The sequence below is a fragment of the Mesitornis unicolor genome, unplaced genomic scaffold (assembly GCF_000695765.1).
Source record: "Mesitornis unicolor isolate BGI_N332 unplaced genomic scaffold, ASM69576v1 scaffold3169, whole genome shotgun sequence".
In the NCBI taxonomy this organism is placed as follows: Eukaryota; Metazoa; Chordata; class Aves; order Mesitornithiformes; family Mesitornithidae; genus Mesitornis; species Mesitornis unicolor.
Window position 1 is genome coordinate 1 of NW_010207785.1, and position 21,669 is coordinate 21,669.

A 21,669-nucleotide genomic window follows, 5' to 3' on the forward strand; every position below is an offset into this window, starting at 1 on the left:
ATAAATAATATAAAATAATATAAAATAATATAAGCATAACTTATTAGCAAACGAGATAGCATTTTCCTGCCTTTCTCTTTTCCCCAGTAGTCTTTAGTGGGTAAATAATTAGGTGTCGTATGTGCTGGCTGGTTTTTGTGATAGATGTATAACTTACTGGCGTGCATACATATCCAGTCTTTGTGGTGCTTGATGTAATAATCTTTTATGTTGGGGATATTTTTTGTTAATAAGTATGTAAGTGCAATAGAAACACGGTAATTCTGAGGCAGCTGCTTTCTTGCTGGATAGAGTAATGAATAAGTAAGACCTAGGTATTTGCACTAAGTATTGGGATTCTGTCTGGAGAGCAATTAGCAACACAGTGAAGCATTCAGCAACTTGATAAAGTCATTTTCAAGTTCTGACTGAGCAACCGCATAGGAAAGCCATTATGAAAAGTAGAGCAGGCAACAGTGATCATGAAAATAAACTTCTGTAAAAGAAAGTATTTGCAATCTTTGATTTCAAATGCTGAGAAAGGTCTAAGAGGTGGGAAGCTGATCAGGATGGTGCTGGTTTCATTGTAAAGAGACGAATCTTCCAGGCTGCTGAGTAGGAATGAAGTCATTGCTATGTCACTCTGGTGCATGCGTAGGCAAGATCGTCCAAGATGAAAGCATGTGCAGATCTTTTGCTTATGAGTTGATCAAGAAGAGCTTTAATTACGTAGTGGTCACTTACTCGTAGGGAGGAGTTGTTAATTGCAGTGGCATCATAAAGTACTCCTGATTAGCAAGTGAGATTCCATTCTTTGTGCTGGGTTTGGTTTCTTTAATTCTCTAAATGGCTCACAACAGTTGTTAATGGAAAAAGAATACAGTAGTTTGATTGTATTTACTGACTGTTCTTGATTATTGAATCCTTCATTATAGTGGTTTACTGCCTTGAGAAATGAGATTGATTGGCAAAATGTCCAGCTGTTCCTGCTAGCTGACCAAATAACACTGGTGACTTACGTTCTAGGATGTTCAGTTTTTCAATTGACGTTTATGAGCATCCAAGCCTTTTGGTCTAGAAAACGTTATAGCTAATATTGTCCATTAGAAAAGTAAAGCAGCCAAGATCCTTCTCTTTGGAGCTGCAGCTGCTGCTCTAGAAGAGGAAGGGGGGCATCAGCCTCAGGAAGGAGCTCCAGTGAGACTGTGTCAGATAAGAGTTTTGGATACTTGATTATGGTAGCACAAACGTGAGACAAGGATGTTGTTTTGCACTATGTTGGTATACATTTAAAACAAGAAACAAGTGGTCTTAATCAGATGGGTGGAAAAGAGTAAGTAATGAGATACTGAGGCAGTCTCTCTATAGAGTCTAAGAGGTTGTGACAGCAAAAATAATGAAAGTAGCAGAGTTACTGGTAGAATGGGATTATTGTGCAAAGAATGGATCTAGGTATCTGGGGACAGCATCCCAAGGGGAAAAAGGTAGAACATTATCAGAAGGACTGGAAGACCAGGTTGCAGAGAGTTCTGGCGATGGAGAGGAATGGAGGAAATGGAAATTATTAAAGATAATGATTAAGAAAAAAGATTGTTCAGGTGGAAAATAGCTACAGTCAGTAATGGCATTATAGGAAGGTCTGTAAAATTGAACTTGGAGCAAAGAGATATCTAGTAACTTTGTATAAGCTATTATTAAATAGTCTACCGAGTGTCTCAGCTCAGCAGTACCCCCATTCACCCTGAATAAATTCTTATCCTGAGGCCTGACAACAGTGAAAATCTCTGCATAGTTCAAATTGACTTTCCTTCCAACTGCTGACCAGTCAGCTCTCCATGTCACAGATGTATCTGGTCTAGGTGACAGGAGGTCTAAACTGGCCAGAAGCCTAAACTTTTTGGAGTCCACTGTTCCAAGTGAAATTCTCATCAGTGAAGTGTACCCTGTAGCTTGAAACTGTATATTGGGTTGTAATGAAATATTTCAGATATGTTTTTGATATTCATCTTAGAGTTGTTGTATTTTTAAATATGTCAGGAAGAGAATAATTTCTGCAGCAGCCAACATAAGCAGTTAATGAGATAGCTGCGTAAACATGAGAGGCTGATGTGAACAAGTTACTCTGTGTATCAGGGCGTTTATCTTCTAAATTAAATAAGGTGCAACACTTTTTCATGTGTTATAGAGTAGCTGTCAATCTGAGATCTCACATTAAGAGTCTTACTATGTTAAGATTACCACGTTGTCATTAAATTCATTGATATTTTGCTTGTACCGTGTTTTGCATGTACTAAATGACTGTTGATTGCTTTGCATAGAACTGCTGTAAGGTGCAAACTTACAAAGACTTAACCTAAACTTTTTCAGAAACCACATCCGATCAAAGTGACATTGAAGGACGGATCAGGGCTCTGAAGGATGAACTACGGAAAAGGAAGTCTGTGGTTTGCCAGCTGAAAAAGGAACAGAAAAAGAGACAGAAGGAAAGACTGAAGGCCCAGGAAGCTAGTTTGATCAAACAACTGGAGGTTAGGAAAAGTAGGAAGAAGGGCGAAATAAAAGATTGTTAGCCTTGGATAAGTCATTATAGTATGGATGGTGTTGGCACAATATTGTATCAGCAGCTGTGAAAGACACGTTGTTGCAATAGAAGCGTGGCTGTGCTATGGCTATATAACTGTTTACAATAATGAATGAGAGACTTGAGGCAAAAATGCCATTCCCTTTAAAAATTTGTATCTTGAACAGCTGAATAGCAGTGTTCAGGGGGCTTATGTATGTCTATACACATTAGTATCCTAGCTGGGATTAAAGAGTGATGCTCATATAATTTGCTTTTGAAAGTGGAATATTAAAATTTCTAGGATACATAACTGTAGAGCTTTAGGAAGTTAAATAGATTGCTTTACAGAAAAACAGAGTGTATAATTTATTAATTTTATAGGTTTTGGTTGCTGAATTGTAGTTATGGTTTAGTAGACTAACAGCCGTAACTGTTTTTCATGTGCAGACGTATGACGAGTTTATCAAGAAGACAGAAGCAGAGCTGAGCCAAGACCTGGAGGCATCACCCACTGCCAAACCTCAGATTAAAACTCCATCCTCAGTTGCTGCTGAAAAACCTAAGATCAAGGCACCGCCACTGCAAAGGTGACTGGGATTTCTTTTTGAGATTATTCCAAAACTGCAGTGAATGCTGTTTCAGCAGAAACCACGTGCGCAAGGAAAGCTGTTAACTGCTCTTCCTCAAAGCACTGGACAGTGGCAGCATCCTATTGACCCAATTACTGGTCTCATCAGACCCAAAACAAGATACACTGTCCCTGTAATTATACACATCTCACTTTTTTTCCTGCCTAGCCTTTCAGGTTCTATTTTCAAGTTGTCTCAGAACAATAATTTTCAGTTGTGCAAGAGCTGTGCCAAATGGTTGTGTGGATTACAGACTCGAAGGAATTTTTTCCTGTTTTGCTCACTCGTTATGCCTGCTGCACTGTGTGAGGCAAGCCATTCATCTTTGCAACTGAAATCTGCTTAGATCTAAGGTTTCAAGAGGTAGAGAATTCAGCCGATTTCTGCACTTCCTACTGTATTTTAAGCATTAAATTTTTTTTTCAGCAGATGGTGCAATTTTAAGGCATTCAGTTAAAAACCCCTGTTTTTCTTTTTTGGCTGCAAAAAAGACTAGTTTGATTACTCTTCTAGAAAATTACTTTCCAGGACTCTCCAAAGGTTCCTCTCTGACTCCATTCCTATTTTCTCAGGTCACAGTATGTTGGCACACCAAACTGTTATCATTGATGCGGTGTTATGATTATAGATGCTTGTATTTCCATTTTTATCTATTAAAAAAAAAAACATCAACCCACACTCTGGTGTAGCCACGATTCATGCAATTGCGTTTTTCAAATTTAGGCCTGAGACGACTAAAACCTGGAAAGCACTGGCTGAATCAGAGTGGTCCAGAGCATCTTTGGAATCTATTTCGGAGCATGCAGGTATGTAACTGCAAGAATCTGTGCTACAGATTAAGGTCTTGAAGACGGACTGTTTTTAAATTCTTTGATCTTTTCCTTCTTGATTCAAGAAGAGGTTTTAAGAGAGGATGCAGACTTTGTAAAACCATAATGATTAATCTGTATTTTTTACTATTTTTATTTAGTAGGCTTCTGCTTTTGCTGCTTCCTGTATATTCGGTATTTATGTTTGCTCTTGCTGAGATTTGTGTGAAACCATCATTAAGTGCCAGCCTTTTTTCCTTTCTTTTGTCTCTTGTTCCTTTATCACTTGAGGCAAGTAAGGAAACTAAAAATAATGAAGAATTTAGGAACAGGGTGGGGTGGTATTTTTAGAAACTTTTCAATGTTTTGCTGTTGATCATTATCTATCTGGAACCCGGGAAGTAAAAGAATGTCACTCATGTCCATAGGGAAGCTAGTAATGTCGATTTCTAAGCTCATATCTTCTTTTAGCATAGAAACCTTGATGTTACTTTTGTTGCCTATGGTTGCAATTTTCGATAAACCAATGCAGGCTGTATGATCTGCTGTAATTCACTTTTTATTTTTGTTCAAGATGCTGTGTCATCGGGAACTGAGACATCTGTGTCGGTGCACACCAAGAAGGTGGCTGAGACAGATGTTCATGCAGATGGACCTTCCAGAACATCTTCCTCTGTTTTAACATCACCGGCGCTTTCCAGAACAGGATCTGGTGATTCCTTAGATAAGGCATCCTTATCATCTCTTACCGGAGGCTTGAAAGACACTAGCAGGACATCCCATGTGTCAATGAACATTGTGGTAAATGCATCCAACTATGAGGCTGCCTTCAGTCATAAATCTGAGGTAGAGGAAGATTTTAAATACACTAAGTCAGAGGAATATGAGGTTGAAGGTTCTCATGTTAAGCCTTTGGAGAGTTCTGATGTCTTGTTGACATTAGATAAAGAACGGGAGAGCTCACTGGAAGTCAGCTGTGCTGAAAACAGCCACTCTCGGAAGGAGCTCTTTGGTTTGGCTGTGGAAAGTCTTCATGGTGCAGAAGAAATCTTAAAACAGAGACTGACAGAAAAGGATGCTGTAACTGGCCCAAGTGCAGAAGAGTCTTCTTGCAAACTGAGCAAATCGTCAGAGGAAAAAGGTGATCTGCTTTCAGAACAACTCTTTAGTCAAAAGGAGCCATCGTACCTTGAGGACTTTGAAGAATCCTCCTCTAGAAAACAAGCATCAGTTGAAGAATCACTTCCTGGTGAACATTGCAAAGATGACTTTGAAGCATTTCTTCTCTCTCCTAATGGGGATGCTCAGTCACTGGCAGAGCGGTCGCAGCACACACAGAGCAGCAGAAGCAGACCCACCAGCCTCAGCAGTGATGGGGAAATCAGTGAATGCCTCAGTGACAGGTCTCTCTCTGGCAGCATGCATTCAGAGAGGTTATTAGAACTTAAGTCCCCAGCAGAACTTATAAAAAATACTGAACACAGAGATGTGGAGCAAGAGCAAGCCCCTACTGAATCACTGCAGTGGACCTCTGTTTCTGTCCCAGAAGACACAGAGAGTTTGGCAAACTTCAACATTGGTGACAGAGTACTTGTGGGTAAAGTCCAACCTGGAATATTGCGATTCAAAGGTCTGACTAAGTTTGCCAAAGGGTTCTGGGCTGGTGTGGAGTTGGATCAACCGGAAGGGAACAATAATGGTAGTTACGACGGTATTCAATATTTTGATTGCAAAGAAAAGCATGGTATTTTTGCTCCTCCTCAAAAAATCTCTCACATTACAGAAAGTATTGATAGTTATTTAGACACAAAAGAGGATGAAGACTCATCCTTTGATGACAGACCGGAGAAGCAGCACGAAGCTGAGCAGAAAGATGGAGGAAGTTCCAAACTTGCCAAAGAGTATGGAAGCCAGAGCAGAAATGCAACAGAAAACTATTCCCAGGAAAAAACTTCTGCAGACACAGCTGCTTCAGAAGCCTCAGCTGGGGAAGTGGCTGATGAGAAGTTGTCTTCCAAAGCAAACAGCATAAAGGAGATTTCTGAAGTTACTGAATCACCTGCCGAAGAACAGTCAGTGGTGGATTATCTGAAGCGTGCTGTAAAAGAGGAAGCCAGCGTTGCTCCTCTCGTATCTGGTGGTGTGGATGAGATTTCCACTGTTCAGTTGGATGACATCTCAGACTGCCTTTCTGAAAAACTGGAGAGGCAGAAGACGCTGGGGGAAGAATGTGCTGAAAATTTAGATGATATTTCTCCTGAAGGTGTGGAAAAGCCTGCAACTCCACTTCTGGATTTGCTGAAAAAAGAAAAGAACCAGTTAGAAGCCCAGCGTAGACTACCACTTAGAGAGGAAGAAAAGTCAAAAGACCAACTGGAAAAGGTCAGTTTGCTGACAGACAGTCTACTTAGAGATTTTGTGAAAGACACAGTCAATCAGGTACAGGAAATAATGAAGGTCAGGAAGGAGAAAATCCAGCTCAGCAACCAGGTGCTCTGCGATGTGAAGGAGGAATCCAGTACTCCCTCCCAGCAAGTAGAAAAGCAGATTCCTGATGGACTGAATAACTTCTTTCTAAGTTCCGATTTGGAAGATGAAAGAGAAGAAGTGTCCTCTCCAGACATGTGTCCTAGACCAGTGAGTAACAGACATCTTGCCCTGATCTTAAGAGCTGATTGCTGACTGAATCGAAGGAATGCTGTGTGGCACCAGTTTGTTTTCTTCCAAGTTCTGTTTGATGATGAGATTGCCTGTATGTGTGTATTCTACACGTGTGTTTGTGTGTGTCCTGGTTCACAACTTGTTTTGAAAGACACATTTTGGCACATGAAAGTAAAAAATACTTCATTTAGGTTGCATTCTGTTTACGTGCCCAATTTGTATTTAATCTTTACTCTCAATTGTTATTCTAAAAATTGAAAAATATAATAGATAGTAAACTTATCTCTATTATTGATATGAAATAATCATCTGCAAGCATAATTATTTGCTGTGGAGACCATTAGGGTATCAGACTGCACTAGGCAGTGAACTAATAGTAGTGAAAGTTCAAGCTTCCTGAGAACAACCAGTAATGATACAGATACAGAACTTGACCTTTCTGCTGAAGATCCCACTAAAACTGTCTGCTTTGCCATTGATCTCAATATATTATCAACACAGAAGGATTCAGCCCGTTTCACTCATGTGAGCGCTGCTCAGTCACTAAAACAGCCATCACCTGCTAAAAGTTTTTAGACAGTTGATTTAGATCTGAGAGTGCTGGTAAACGAAGTAAAAAGTTGTATGTCACATTATCAGTTTTTAAACCGCTCAGCCTTTCATAAACAGTGACACATTAGGACAGACAGTGGGTAGGATGCACAGTCTTTTTAGCTGTGTAGGAACCCTCTGGAAGCATTTATCAGGAGTGGTAGAAACCCCAGGTACTTGAATCAAAACATTTCTACTTTTACTGTGGGCTATTTATTACTTTTCTGTGTGTGTGTATATTGCCAATTACATTAGTAGAGCATTTAAAAATGTAAGTTGTTAGACAGCACTGTGACACTGCTTTTATATTTACTCTGTGGCTCTTGATTCACAGGAGAGTCCAGTGCTTGGTGCCAGTGGTCAGGAAGAGCTTGCCAAGAGACTGGCAGAGCTGGAGCTCAATCGGGAGTTCCTGAGTGAGCTGGATGACGATCAAGACTGGTTTGATGAGGACTATGGCCTGAGTTCCCCTACGGGCCAGCATAAGCAAGCTGAGGAACCAGAGGTGCTGCCTGAGGTAGAACTGCAGAAAGTGCCACCAAAGCCATGTGAGGAGCCTTTGGCAGTCCCTCATACTGCAGCGGAGGTGGAAAGTATGGTGCATGCAGCAACTGAGGAACTCTGGAAACTGAAAGAGCTGGGTCGTGATCTTCAAAGTTTCAGCCTTCATACAGATCTTAGCAGTACTCCCAATGAGCAGGACGTGGACACAATGAACACACAGGTTTATAAAAAGGTACAGACTTCAAGCATTTTGTTCCTGCCCTTTGAATGTTTATCATGAACGTGCAGCAGTCTTAACTTTTACTTCTCTCTTTAAGATGGTATTTGATTTAACAAGAGAGATCTTTGAGGCAATCTTTGCTGAGGATCCTAATCTAAATCAGCCTGTTTGGATGAAACCGCGTAGGATCGCATCTGCTTACTTCCGCCGAGTAAAAGATCCAAATGATCTGGATGAAATCAAGGTAGGAAGAAATCTTTGTCATGCAGGGAAAGTGAGATGAAAAAAATTGTACTGGCACTTGTTTGAGTGTTAGAAGATCGTAACAGGTGTATCCAGCAAAAGAGTTGAGAGGAGAAATGAGATTAGAAACCCGAAAGGGAGTTTGTCAAAATGCTGCTTTTTTTACTGAACAGATTTGCCTCGCTGTTCTTTTGGCTGAAACTGATTGCTTTTAAACCTCGGTTTAAAAGTCCTCTGTGCATAACTGTGCCAGAGTGACCTTGGTGTCATAAAACTGACATTCTGACAGACTGCTGCTTTAGCAGATTTCAGTGAAACTCTGTATGGCTGTGCTGGCATGGATCCAGCGGTAGGGCTGGGCCAAATGGGATGGAGCTGGATTTTTTTGTTGAGACGCACCTACGCTAGCCTGACTGAGGACAGTGGGAGTTGTCCGGAGGGACCTCGAATTTGGTGTGGGCATTACTGTATTTGGCAAGGCAAAGGAGTCCACCTCTTACTGGTGGTAGTGCTCAAGAAAGGACAAAACCCCAAAAGAACGAGAGTCTGATTGGATCTGGGTTAATCTGGCAGGACTGGACATTCAGAAAAAAACCTCTTTCTAAAAGCGTTCAACAAACGTTCCCTGCAGCTTATCAGGCCATAAATGAAGCCTTCCACCTGTACTGTTTCTTCTGAAATTAGGGAGGCTTTGACTCTTACGTTGATTAATCTGCTGAAGATACAGCATGTTACCTGTCTACGAGTCAGAAATAGCGTCTAGATCACTCTGTTAGTTGAGAAGACTTTCAAGAGCGTGTGGCAGGGGAGACCAGGGACATAGAACAAGGACACCAAACTCCTACCCTGCTTTTCTGTATTATTCTCCCGTAAAATTAATTGTCTTAATTTCCTGTTTGCTATACTGCTCAACTGAAAGTTTCTGTTCTCAGGATTTTTACAGCAGTGGGTGTCATTTTTCTTTCTACCACTTCTGGATTTAATAATTGTTCTGCCTGTGTAATGCTGCCTCAAAGACTTTCACTGTGACTTTCTTGCGTACACCCTGTGTCTCTTAGCTAAACAGAAAGTTGTTACCCGTTTTATAATGTGACTTTTCAGGGTACATTGTACGTACATTTAATTTCTTAGCTCAGATGTGGTAAATATCATGTTTACTGTTCTGCAGAGGTTCATTGCAGCTGAAGTATTGAAGTTGTTCAGCCTGAATAAGGAGCCTAATCCCAAAACAGACTGGCAGAAGATGATGAAATTTGGGCGGAAGAAACGAGACCGAGTGGATCATATACTGGTCAGTGGAATCTTAAATAAATCTTAACTAAGCAATCACGTCAGATAACGTCCACTAGGCTGAAGTGTGACGTATGATGGTATTTTTCAGTATTCAGTTGTGCTGTTTAAAGACTGCAGAGCAGGCAATGAGGTCTTGACAGAAGGTGTTTAACTTCAGAGAGCATGCTGTTGACAAAAACAGATGTCCTGTGCCGGTGAAGTAAGGCGACTTGAGTGAATTCTTTGTTCATGCCTGCTGATTTCACTGGAGTATAAGTTTGCCCACACCAGAAAGTTTAAAGCATGAATTTACAGAAGGAAACACTGAAATATTTGACTGAGATTAAACTTTTTCTTTGGGAATATGTTTTTCTTCTTCCTTTAATTTAAAATGGTTTTATTTTGACATAATACTATTTAATTGGAGACAGCGATACTGAGAACTTAATAAACCAGATCGCTAACCAGATTCAACTGAAAAGTTGCGAAAGCCATTGGATTAGAACAGCAAAGGCTTTGAAGAGACGGTATGGGATGTGATAATCCCTGGTGCAAGGTAACCAGTCTGCCAGATGGTAAGCGTTTCCTCAGAGCTAAGCAATGAGTAGAACTTCTGCTCCCGTAGTACTTGTCATGAAGTAGTGAGTGCAGCTGCCACTACAACTGTGTGAGATAGAGCATGTCCAGCTGTGTACTAGTTTTTGAAAGTTACTTGTTGACTTGTATTGCAGGATGATTAACATCTTTATTGGCTGTAATGATAGTGAAGGTTCTGCTTGGGAATATGAGTCGTCATTAATACCGTGCTTCACTTAATTATACCTGAAATTGATTCTGCACACGAGCACATACAAGTAACTTCGAGTCATAGGTCGTGTGGTCTTTTAATTGCCCATCAGTGGAAGGTTTCCAACACAGGCTTTTTCCCAGGGATTTAATTTTAATTGTATGTAAACAGAGTATCTGTGTAGAGGACCTGCATATCCTAGTGTGCTTGATTCTAGGCCACGCTCAGTTCTGGGGTGCGGAGGCTGCTAAAGCATGCACAAAAAAAGTCGTATGTTTAGATACCTGAGAGGAATAATAGTACAACTATTATGCTTGTGTACCAATTCCAAACTTCTTTGAACCGTACCTAAAAAAGTCCTGACTGGAAACATTTGTTCTAGCTGAAGTTATCCAAAGTGCTTTAGGTGGATTAAGTTTGAAACTCAGATGATCTAGTCTGCAATTTACATGCAGGCTGAGACATCAAAGATTAATGGAGCTCTGACAAGCTTGGCTTAATAAATAACGTCTTTAATTTTATTTTGTTCTCAAAAGAATATGGTAATAAAATTTTAGCTGAAGACTGGGAGTGACTCTGAAGATTGCAGCGTGCCATACCTGAGCAATAAGGTAGTCTCGGTGGCATTGCTAACAAATTTATACTGTAATGTGGGACACTATCAGAGAAACTTCTAACTGAAATCATAAAGAGATAAGAGATTTTAATAAAACACGATAAGCAAAATGGAACAGTATAAAATATGAAGTATCTGGATAGCTTTCTCTGTCTTCTAGTCGGCCTCCAGCTTAAGGTTCTATGAGTTCTGTGATCATGTAAATCCAGAGTCACTGTTGGATATACAGGTCTGTGCAGGATCTGTTGCCTTTCTGCTAGTAACTCATAGTGTAGCCCTAAACTGATAAATCAGTTTTGGAGCTTTCCAAACTTTGTTTAAAGTATATTCAAGTAGTACAACACAGCAATTTCCTGAAAGAGAAATCAATATCTTTTGGTAGGTTTAGGTGCTGTAGAAGCTTCTTTAGAAATCACAATGGAAAACGCTTTGTTTTGTGAAGATTTAGCCCATATACACCTCTTGCAATGTGCAGAGGTTGTCATGTGAGTACATCTGTGAACTGATTGTTTCTCCACATTATTTTGCTGCTTATAAAGACAGACTGTTAAAATAAAACACAATCTTTTTAAAGCAGAGGTAAACATTCTTAGGCTTCTGTTATTTGCATTTAAACTTCGAGCACAGGTCCTTCCCAGTTTCTTCATTTCCACTTCAAGTAAGACTGACCTTCAAATGAGTTTTCTGTGGAGACAACTCTGTGTTTTTAGTGACTTTGCTGAGAGGATTGAAATCAATCTGATCCAGGAGCTTAGGTATGACCTAGGGTGTAGGGGTTTTAACTGAGAGGAAAGGGAGCCTGTTGTATACCTCCTTCTCTAGCATATTAGTAGTTACTCTCAAATAGTGACCTTGTCTGCCTGGACAGTCAGGTGACTGTAAAACCAGGAGCCATGGCTGTTTGCTGAATTTCCTTTTGTTTCTTCTGAAGGCTCAGAGCAAGTGCCAGGCTATCCTGCCCAGCTTAATCTCTCCCTGATTATTCCAACATGTGTCTTTCTGGGTTTACTATACTAACCCAAATTCGCAGTGGTTCTTGGCTGTGGTGGAGACTTGTGAGGAAAGGGCATGGCAGCAGCAGCAGCAGCAGCAGCAGCTTGCCCCAGTGCTCTCTGTGATGCTGAGTCCTGTGGGTGGCTGCAGTCAGCCATCACACCCACTGGAAATTAAGGGGAGCCCTTTCACCACCTTGGTCTTTGCTGCTTCCACCAGTCACTCCATCTTTAGTTGCGTTTTCACTCTTCTCTGCTCTTTTCCAGCATTGATACCAACACAGTTAACCATGTCTTTCTGCCAGTGACAAAAACCCAACCTTCCTCTTCTTTTTCACAGCACTGTTAACTTTGATCAGCATCTCTGTCCTCGGAAAGCCTTTGTACTGGGATTTCTCATGAGAGTTCTCTGGTCTGCTGGGTAGTTGCTCCAGTTGTTAACAAATACAGCAAATCTTGGCTTTCAGTAAACAAGTACAGGAAGTTCACATTTATGAAAAGCTACTTTGCTTAAAAATCAAGTTAAAGGAATGTTTAGGTGTTCACTTTCGTCTTCTCAGGTCCCTTCACGTTGCCACCTTTATCACTTGTGTGCAGCCCGTGCTTTGTGGAAGATTCTCAAATGTACACACAGGCTGGGGTGCTGCATTTCAGTACATCAGGGCTGCCTGCACCTTTCAAAACCTCTTTTTAAACTACAGCAAGAACCTTCCTATCTCCTTATTTAAGTTCAGGTGCTAACAATAGACTGTTTCCACTGCTCTTTCTTTTTTTTGCCTCTTGGGTCTTCAGCCAGAACTCCCTGTGCTGATCGGTGCGCACTCTGCCATTGCTTTCCCTGCCACCTCTCCTTCCCTTTTATCTGGAGTTTGAGAAAGCAAAGCTCACATGATACTGCCAGAACTGTGTTTAGCTTTCTCACCAGAGAAGCCTGCCAGCAGAGTGCTGGAAAGGAGTTGATCTTCTGACCTGGTGACTTAATGACTAGAAAGTCATTCTCTCTATGCAGTTCAGAACTCTGCAGCAAAGCAAAGCTGTTCCTCTCAAGCTGGCTTAATTGTAAAGCCCCCTTCTGCAGCGCTTGACGCCTAAACCCAGGAGGAAGAGAATCAAAACCTGCTCATGCGCACAGTTGTGCATCTTAAGATTTCCAGTCGCTCTGAGAGTGAAGGACTGTGAGAATGTACCTGCCTCCCTTCCTCCTCCTCGCATTCTTCTGAGGCAGTACTTTATTTCTGGGTTTTTGTACTTTTCAGTCTTCCAAGTGATCTGGTTAATCCTTAAATTAGTTGATTTTGCAGATTTTCATGGTTTTGGATGGGAACCTTCAGAAATCGAAACATACTAATTTACTGTCTAAAGTTTCCTTCAGGTTCTATTCTGTTAAGTGTTGATTTTTTGATATTGTGGCATCTATTAGACAGCCAGCAGGGTGATGCTACCTCTTTATCTCCTGGTTTTTCTTTTGTGTGCATACCCCCTTCTTTGAGTCTTAAAAAAACCCAAACAAACCAGCAAAGCACACAAAAACATGACTACGCAGCCTTCTGCATTGTAGTCGCTATTGATATATTCCCATAGGATGGAATTCAGTTTCATTAAAACTGTTGTTTTCGTGACTTTGCCCAAATGCAGTTTCTCTCTGGTATAGAGCCCTTACTTCCTGGTATCAAATATGTGATGTTTTACTTCTGTCATGAGATCTTTATCTTCTGGTTTTTCTTTTGTGTGCATACCCCCTTTCTTTGAATCTTAAAAAAACCCAAACAAACCAGCAAAGCACACAAAAACATGACTACGCAGCCTTCTGCATTGTAGTCACTACTGATATATTCCCGTAGGATGGAATTCAGTTTCATTAAAACTGTTGTTTTCGTGACTTTGCCCAAATGCAGTTTCTGTCTGGTATAGAGCCCTTACTTCCTGGTATCAAATATGTGATGTTTTACTTCTGTCATGAGAATGTACAAGAACTTCAATGCTGTGCGTGTGCTGAAGACAACGCAAAGAGCCCACTTCCGTGAAGCTGAAGATGCCAAATATAAGGCTCATGTAAGCAAACTGTCCCCATTGCTCAGAAGCAGTTTGTAATGATAACGACAAATGGATCAAGCATTTCCCAGACAAAGCAGTCGCGACTGCCTTGGCTCAGATGTCTGCAGCTAGGGCTGCAAAGCAGCATGGCAGTTTCCACGCGTATTCTGAATACATTATGAACAAGGCTTGCCTTGCACGTTCTCTTAGTTTTCCAAAAGTCTGCTCAAGGAAGTCCTCCTGATGCCAAAGGAAATTGTGCACTGTGCACCTCTGAGAGAGGAATGATAGAGGCAAGAGAAAATTGATCACTGGCACTGTTTTTCTTTCTTTGTCTTTCTGCTGCTATTTAACATCCAGCTTTTCTCTGCCTGGATCAAGTTACCTTCTCCTCTCTCATTTACTTGCATTTCTTTATCCCATGTATCTCTCTTTCCTCCTGGAGCAAAGTAAAGGAACCATCCCGTCACGTTGTTCCAGGAGACAGAATAAACAGCAGCTTAGTGTGGATCTGGATATTAGGGTTTGTTTAAGGGCCAGTGAGACCAGGGCTTTTAACCTGCTTGATTATTTTACTCACTTGCTTTCCCCTCAGTGTTACATTCGCTAGGAGTTCACCTCCCATCCCAGCAGGGAGGTCGCTGCTTGGCCTGGGAGGGCTGGGTAGAAAGTCCTGTTGGCTGGCTTTGTGCTGCTGCCCCCAGTTACCAAGCTCGGACGTCATCGATCAAGGTCCCTGCGTGTCCCTTGGCGTTTGTCTCCACCATCTTCCTTCATCTTCAGGATCTTGCCCCATTTCCAGGATCTTTCCTCCAGCCAGGGTCTTCATCTTCTCCCTTTGAGGCCCCTGTTTTCTTTCCCAGATCACTACTACTTCTTGGGAACCCTTCTTTTTTGGCACCACCTCTTCTTTTTGTGGGCCTGTCTCTTGCTTTTTCTCATCTAAATAGTCTGTGATGCCGACACACAACACATGATCAACCTCCCACATTGGTGCTTCTATATTACGCCTCTTTATTGACGGGAGGACTTGGGGCATGCTGCTGTTGTTTAGTCCAGGGTTTGTCAAAATTTACAACCAGCACATACCAGTTGCACACAGCAAGCTTCTGCTTGAGAGTTCAAAAGTCTGTTTCGGACATTCACCACCACACAAACTTATACCAAGTTACCTGCCACTCGTAAGCATTCAATTTAAATTGCTTTTCACCTTCAAAGTTTGATTGCCAATATTGTTGCTGTTGTCTTTATTAGTAAGAAGCATAATGAAACAGTTAACACCTTGTCTTTGACAGCCTAATGGAAAGCCTGTGCTGAAGAGGAGCGCTCGCTGTGGTAGTGCAGTGATTTGTAAGCAGGTAGCATGACTTCCAAAGCTGTTTGCAGGATGAGATCCATGCCTCTCTGCCCCAGCTCTCTTAAGAGAGGCAGAAAGGAGCTGTCAGACCGAAACCCCGGGTATAACTGAAGCATTATGGATGGCTACAAACCCTAAAGCGGTGCTGGTTCCCATAGCAGCCTGTTCTTGGGCTTCACACTGTGTTTGGGTTATTGAATCATCGTTATGCTATAGCACCTGTCACCTTCAAAATGCAGTTTTTTCAGGCTGAAAACTTGTGCAGGAATGTGAAATCCTTTAAAACGGATGCTGCAGTGAAAGGTAGAAAATATTAATACAGTGGAATAGCCTGGTTCAAATAGACCTGTGTTCATTTTGCTATTCCAAGCATTTCCTGTAATCTCTTACAAAGACAGATACATTGTTGGCAAATACACACTGCTTTGGGCTTTCTGGAACTTTGCAGGGGATATTATCCTAGAGCAACAGAATTGTAATGCTTGTTTTGCCTTTTCCTTTCAAACCTCCAAGGTGCAGGAACTCCACGAGGAAGAAGCGCAGTGGGTGAACTACGACGAGGATGAACTGTGTGTCAAGATGCAGCTGGCAGACGGAATCTTCGAGGCCTTAATTAGCGACACTGTTGATGTACTGAACCAGATAAATGAGAAACGGCAGGGCCGCTGCATGCCTGCCAGTGCTGAAAATGCATTTACAGCCATGTCACCACAGAATCACAAGCCTTTCTGACTCCTGGCTCTGCTACTGGACTTCCATGCATGGCATTTAAAGGCAGTTAAGATGTGATTAAAGGAACCTGAGGTTGCATCTGCTGCCACTAGAGACTTCACACCGGATTTATTGTTTGGAACAAGCTGATCCCTCACTCGAGACTGGGGCTTTGACATGTTCGGCTTGTGCTCTGAAAGGCTGGAGTGAAGTTGGATTCTGGCTGTTTTGCTGGACTGGCTGTTAGACATCATTACTTGACTTGTCTTTAGAAATGTGAGTAATCTGGAGAAGAAATGGTTTGGTCAGGTTTTCATCATAAATGGAGACTTACTGTACTGAACAGTTATAGTCTTAACACCTCTTCTCCTGCAACCCTAACAATGCGCATCCATTTCTTCTGCTCCAGAGCCCGTTTAATTCTCTACAAAGTTGTTTTTCGTCTTACTTCTGTGATGTGGTACCAAGTGTGGTGCCAGCCAGTCCAAGGAAATTAGGCGTTGTTGCTTTCTGCATTCAAGTAAAGAAATCTTGCTGCTTTTCCTGTATAACTTGCTTCAGTTCCGAGGTGGAGCAAGATAAAGGCCGTCTAACGTCAAGTGTGAAAGAAGAGCCCATGGACAACTTTCCTCCTACCGTGTAGCACTTCTTCTCTTCCTGGAACACCAGCTGTTCCCAGATAACGGATACTCAGGATTTTCTCAGGCATGAGACATGCAGGAGTGGAAAACATTTCCTCACAAAAATTTGGCCTTCAATCCCTTCCTCCCTTACTGTCACCTAACAAATCGGAAAAGCTGTTACTTGAACAATTTAGAGAACAGTGCGTGTTCACCAAAGAAAATGGTGTCCGGTGCTTGACTGTCTGCATGTTTTGTGCTTGCGGGTTTTTTATTTATTTTCACATAATTTATTAAGTGAGTTATAGGAGAGTGCCGTGTACAGTTGGCCGCACTGTCTTTTGTTTTGAGACAGCTGGACTTGAGGAAGTGCACCTGTTCTGGAAACCTCCAGAGCCCCATTTTCTTCACGCACAACCTCCAGCTTCTTGAGACAGATACGGGGTGCAGGGAGGAGCTAAGAAGAACCAAACCTCAGTGACCAGGGGTGCAAAGCAGAGGCAGAACTAGGAATGGAGCTTCGCCGCCCCTGGTTCTGAGACAATGGAGAGTTGAGGGGACTGAACTGAAAAATGATGTGAAACTTCCCTGCTCCATCAGTTTCCTTCCTTTCCCAGAACTTCTAGGCCATGGGCAGCTGTGAGTGATTGACCTGTCCCTCCTGTTCTTGTGTTTTTCTTGGAGGAACACAGACAATCTGGGGCCGAATATTGATGCCTTAAGAGTGGATGTCCCTGTTTGCTAACCTTGGACAAGACCCAAAGGAGAGCCACATTGTCCAGACACACTGGAGTGCAGAAAGACACTTTGAAGCCCTCAGAGATGCCCCGAAGATGGTGCAGCCCACGATAGACGTGGTGGGGAGATCTCTACCCTTTTGTTCATCTGCTTGGTTCTTGGGCTTCCTGCTGTGCATACCTCTGCTACAGCTCCGCTTTGTTTTCTCTTTTCCACCTTTTTTTCTTTTGGTGGGGTCGGGGGGGGAGCTATCATGGGAATATTTGCATTTTGCACAATGACACACGGCTGGTAATTCTTCAGGGACAGCACTGGGAAATGTTGGATTTGTCAGAGGTCCATGCAAATTCTCAGTTGTAGCATTGCCAGCGCCTCACTCGTGATTTAATGGTGAGCCATATTCATTGGGAGCTTAATGAGTGGAAGAACAAGGAGGTAATGGCACATAGCAACATTGCCAATGGGCATGTGTGTGTCTGTCCTGCAGTAGTGACCCTTCTGGCTGGCTGGAAGTCTTGGTGGAGCATTGTTCAGCTTTTTTTCGCCAAGTGATTCACTTGTCCACGTAAAATGTCATGATGCTGAACCAGGAAACTCTCAAATGCTTAAGATAGAAGCAAACTAAAGCTGCTGCGTTTAACCAGCATGGTGTCACAGATTGGGTCACCACCTCAGATTCCCTTTCCTGGGTGTACCTTCTTCAGTAGCAAGGATTGCTGTTTTTATAGGTAGCAATTATGGAAAGAAGGCAGAAACCTGCAGTGTAGGTTTGTGGCTGGGAGTATCAGAGAAATGAAGCTAGTTTCTGTTCTGTAGATAGTAGCCAGTGTTGAGAAGGCTGCCCTGCATCCCCAAGGCTTTTTGGCTCTTCTGTGGGGCTGGCATGACTTTTCTGGTCTGTCCACTGGCAAGGAGAAGGTTGTACTGTGTACAGGAGCGGTTGGACGTGATGATCTTGGAGGTCTTTTCCAACCGAGCGATTCTGTGATACTGTTGGCCTGCCGAAGTACTGGAGACCACTGGAGTTATGCCTGTTGTCTTGCTGGCTTGGATAGCACTAGTTTAATACCCTCAACAGAAGTTGTAACTATTTTTACAGCTGTTTGGGCAGAAACAAGCTGTGTCTAAGTAATGGCTTTATTTCTTTGCAAACATCACCGTTTGGTTGTGGTAGCAATCCTTGCTAGGAATGTGAATTATCTTCTCAGTACCTCAAGTGTGTTGAGTTACGTTGAGTTGAGTGTATTCTCAAAATCTGGAGCGTGTTGAGTACATGTGGACTGATGATTACCGTGATGAAGCAGTGGTCTGTCTGGGCCGTGGCTGGTAAGGAGACATGGGGAAGCCTGGAGCCTCACAAACAGAGGCTGAATTCTCTATTTCTCTCCTCTCCCCAACCTTCCCTTTATAAGAACAAGATGGGTCCTGGTTATCTTGGTGCAACCACGTGAAAAGATTCAAGGCTGAGACATTTTTCTGAGACCCATAAACTGTTTGGGGCAATGGCCGTCACCCCTTGGGGAGATGCGGTTCCCTCTGTGGAAGGATCTGGGTGCCTGGTGGGAAAGCCCAGGCTTGTGAGAACAAGAAGCGCGAGTACCTCTCACAGCAGGATGCTCCTTGAGCCGAGCTGTGGAATATCAGTACTTCTGCCTTTCGGAAAAGGCTCACAAGATGGAACAAGGGATTGAAAAATCCTGTCCAGTTCACTTTCCTTTCTTGAAAAAGTGGCCTTAGCTTTTTTGCAATACTTGAATAAGTGTGTACCTGCAGAAGATCTTCAGTAGCACAGCGATAGAGACCTTTTCAGTGACTATTCTGCAAGGAACTGCGTGCAGTTCCAACTTTCATATCCCTTTGCTACCTTAAGAATATTAGGAAATAAAGTACTTTTCAGCAGAGAAACAGTTGAATCTTACAAGGTATTTAGTGCATCTGAAGTGTTTACAAATAAAGTAAAATGGAGAAGAGGAAACTATTGAACTTATTTGTAATTTAAATGTCAAATGCAAAACTATATACAGATCAAAGAGGAATACTGTAATTAACCTGCATTCACTAATTTTTCCTTGACTTTGCAGAGCCTTTTGATACACATTTGCAAAGCCACCTTTTGGGAGGCTCCGTCTCCCTGTGTACTGTGTTGTGAAGATGCTGAAAAGAAACCCGTTTACTGTGTATGTGTAAATAAACTGGTAACTTGGTTTTTGGGCCAGTTTCAGCTAATGTCCACATCCAGAGCAGCTTTGCACAGTAGGCAGACCCAAGGATGTGGAGGTTTGGGGTTTTTGGGGTTGTTTCTTTTTTTTTGTAATTAAGAACTGTAAAATAACCAGGGTTGTCCCTGTGTACACCAGTGTAAATATCTTTGGTAACTGAAATGTACTTTAAGAGAAGAAAATCTGTAAATAAATTGATTTATAAATTAATCTTGTTTCCTGCTTCTTTATAAAATGAAGCTTTATAATTACCCAAATGGTTGCTAATTCTAAAGGTGTCCTGGAGATTTGTCCCTTGTACATTCCTCTGTCTGATGCTGTACTTGGGATGCCAATCACAGTCCACAAAATCCCATTAGAGTCGCCTTAATTATAATCATAACGTTATTAGAATTTCCATATTGTTAAAGCTTGAGTGTTGATAAAAGCAAAACCAGAAGCTAGCGTAGCGTGATCATTGCAGGAGAGCACTGCGTGATCTGCAGGAGAAGAGTAACTCCTTGCACACCTTTATTTAAAACAGGTTTTTAAAACTCATGGTTTAAAACATTTGGGGAGGGGGAAAAAAAATCTCTTTTTATGCTAAATAACAGTCTTGGAATTGAATTCTTGAGGGTCTCAGTCTTGTTTCGGATCCCTCAATCGGGCTCCTAAACTGTTCCAGCTCTGTAGAGCTCCTGCTACCAGCACTGGTCACTTGTTCGCCAAGGGGGCAAGTGTTGCTCCCTGGAAATAGGGTTTTATTGGTGGAATTTTCCTAAATCGTCGTTTCCTTTCCAGCAAAAATAAATAAAACCCCACAACCAACTCCTTTTTGACGTGTGAAAAGTCCCACAGCTCTGTAAGAGGGCGGCTGAGCACTTGTGGTGCCCAACATCCGGACAACCCAGTGCTGGTCTCTCCGGCTGGGAGGACGGTGTGTGGCAGTCTGCTCCTCACCGCTCCTCTCTGCCTGGGAGGGGCACATGCATCAAACCCCTGTGAACAAAACCATTGCAAAGGTGTTGCTCTGTGCTGAGGAGTTCTTTGCTCTTTGCTTTTCCTTCAGAGAGGTATCTCATTCTGGAGGAGGACTCGTTACATGCGGACCTTCACCGTGGAAGCAGTTTTGCTGCAGTCCTAGAGTGCCAGCATGCAGTAGGAGTAGTTCCCAGCAGAGCGTGCCGGGAACGCTGTCCACAGCCCTGGTGCGGACAGAGAAGCTCGTCACGGCCCTCTGAGCTCACGGGTCGAACCAGTCTAAGCGCAGTGGTGAGCCCTTTGATGTCCAAAGGGCTGAGACAAAGTGGTGCTGCAGCCTCTGTGCTCTCATTACTGAGCAGCAGGAGAGCATCCGTGTCGCTATTTCTTCACCCTGCAGCGATTTTGCTCCATGACTCCTCAATTTACAGACGTCAGCATCCATCCCTGGAAGTGGCCTAAAGTACATTAAGTACATTTCACATAGAGATGTGGTTCTCTGGCTGAAGAACTGTCTTCCTTTTCAAAACAGTTCGAGCAGTGGGAACGCTGCCACAGTGCTCTGGTGAGTGACACAGCAAACTGCTGCATTGCTACTGCTGTCCTTGCCCGGGATGCCCAGTAATCAGCTTGATGAAGGCTCTCATTTCCTCATTTGCAAGTCTACGTTACTTCACTTTGGCAGTGACTTTCTACAGTGGTGTTTGTGCAACTCAACCCTCGGAGCGCAGTTGCCTTCAACAGCCGTTTTCCCCATGGCCTTGGTGAAACTCCCGGGCTGGGCAGTGGTAGGCAGCTGCCTTCCCAAGAGCATGCTGGAATGAGTGGGACTGTTTTGGTGCCTCCCTTCACATGTGCCACCCGCTCCCAGGTGCCTCCCTGGGGAAGGTGGTGCCAGCTGCAACCATCCCACGTCCTGAAACGCCTGGCAGAGCACTTGGAACACTTTAAATGTTGACTGTGCTCCAAACGTCGCTGTGTCCTGCCTAGCACAAGGGCTTCTGCGATGTTCAAGCTCTCATTAACACAGCCCTGTGAAGAAAAGAAGCCGGTGGGGAGCTGCTGAATGTCGACAGCTCTCTTCAGAGCGCAGGAAGGATGGGAAGGGGGGCTGCCCGGCTGCTGGCACCCAGCCTGGAGCATGGGCCATTGGCGGGCAGGAAT

The 21,669-nt window shown here is 42.8% G+C and overlaps 1 protein-coding gene across 1 annotated transcript; it reads left to right on the forward strand.

Annotated features, from left to right (window-relative positions):
- Positions 1-2,346: 2,346 nt before the first annotated feature.
- Positions 2,347-15,989, forward strand: LOC104546759 (centrosome-associated protein 350-like; the record flags this gene model as incomplete). Its single annotated transcript, XM_010192237.1, has 8 exons — positions 2,347-2,507; positions 2,990-3,129; positions 3,895-3,977; positions 4,555-6,617; positions 7,567-7,968; positions 8,054-8,200; positions 9,368-9,490; positions 15,771-15,989. Coding segments are annotated over 8 exons (3,338 nt in total), but the record flags the coding sequence as incomplete, so codon positions are not given.
- Between the last annotated feature and the right edge of the window lie 5,680 nt (positions 15,990-21,669).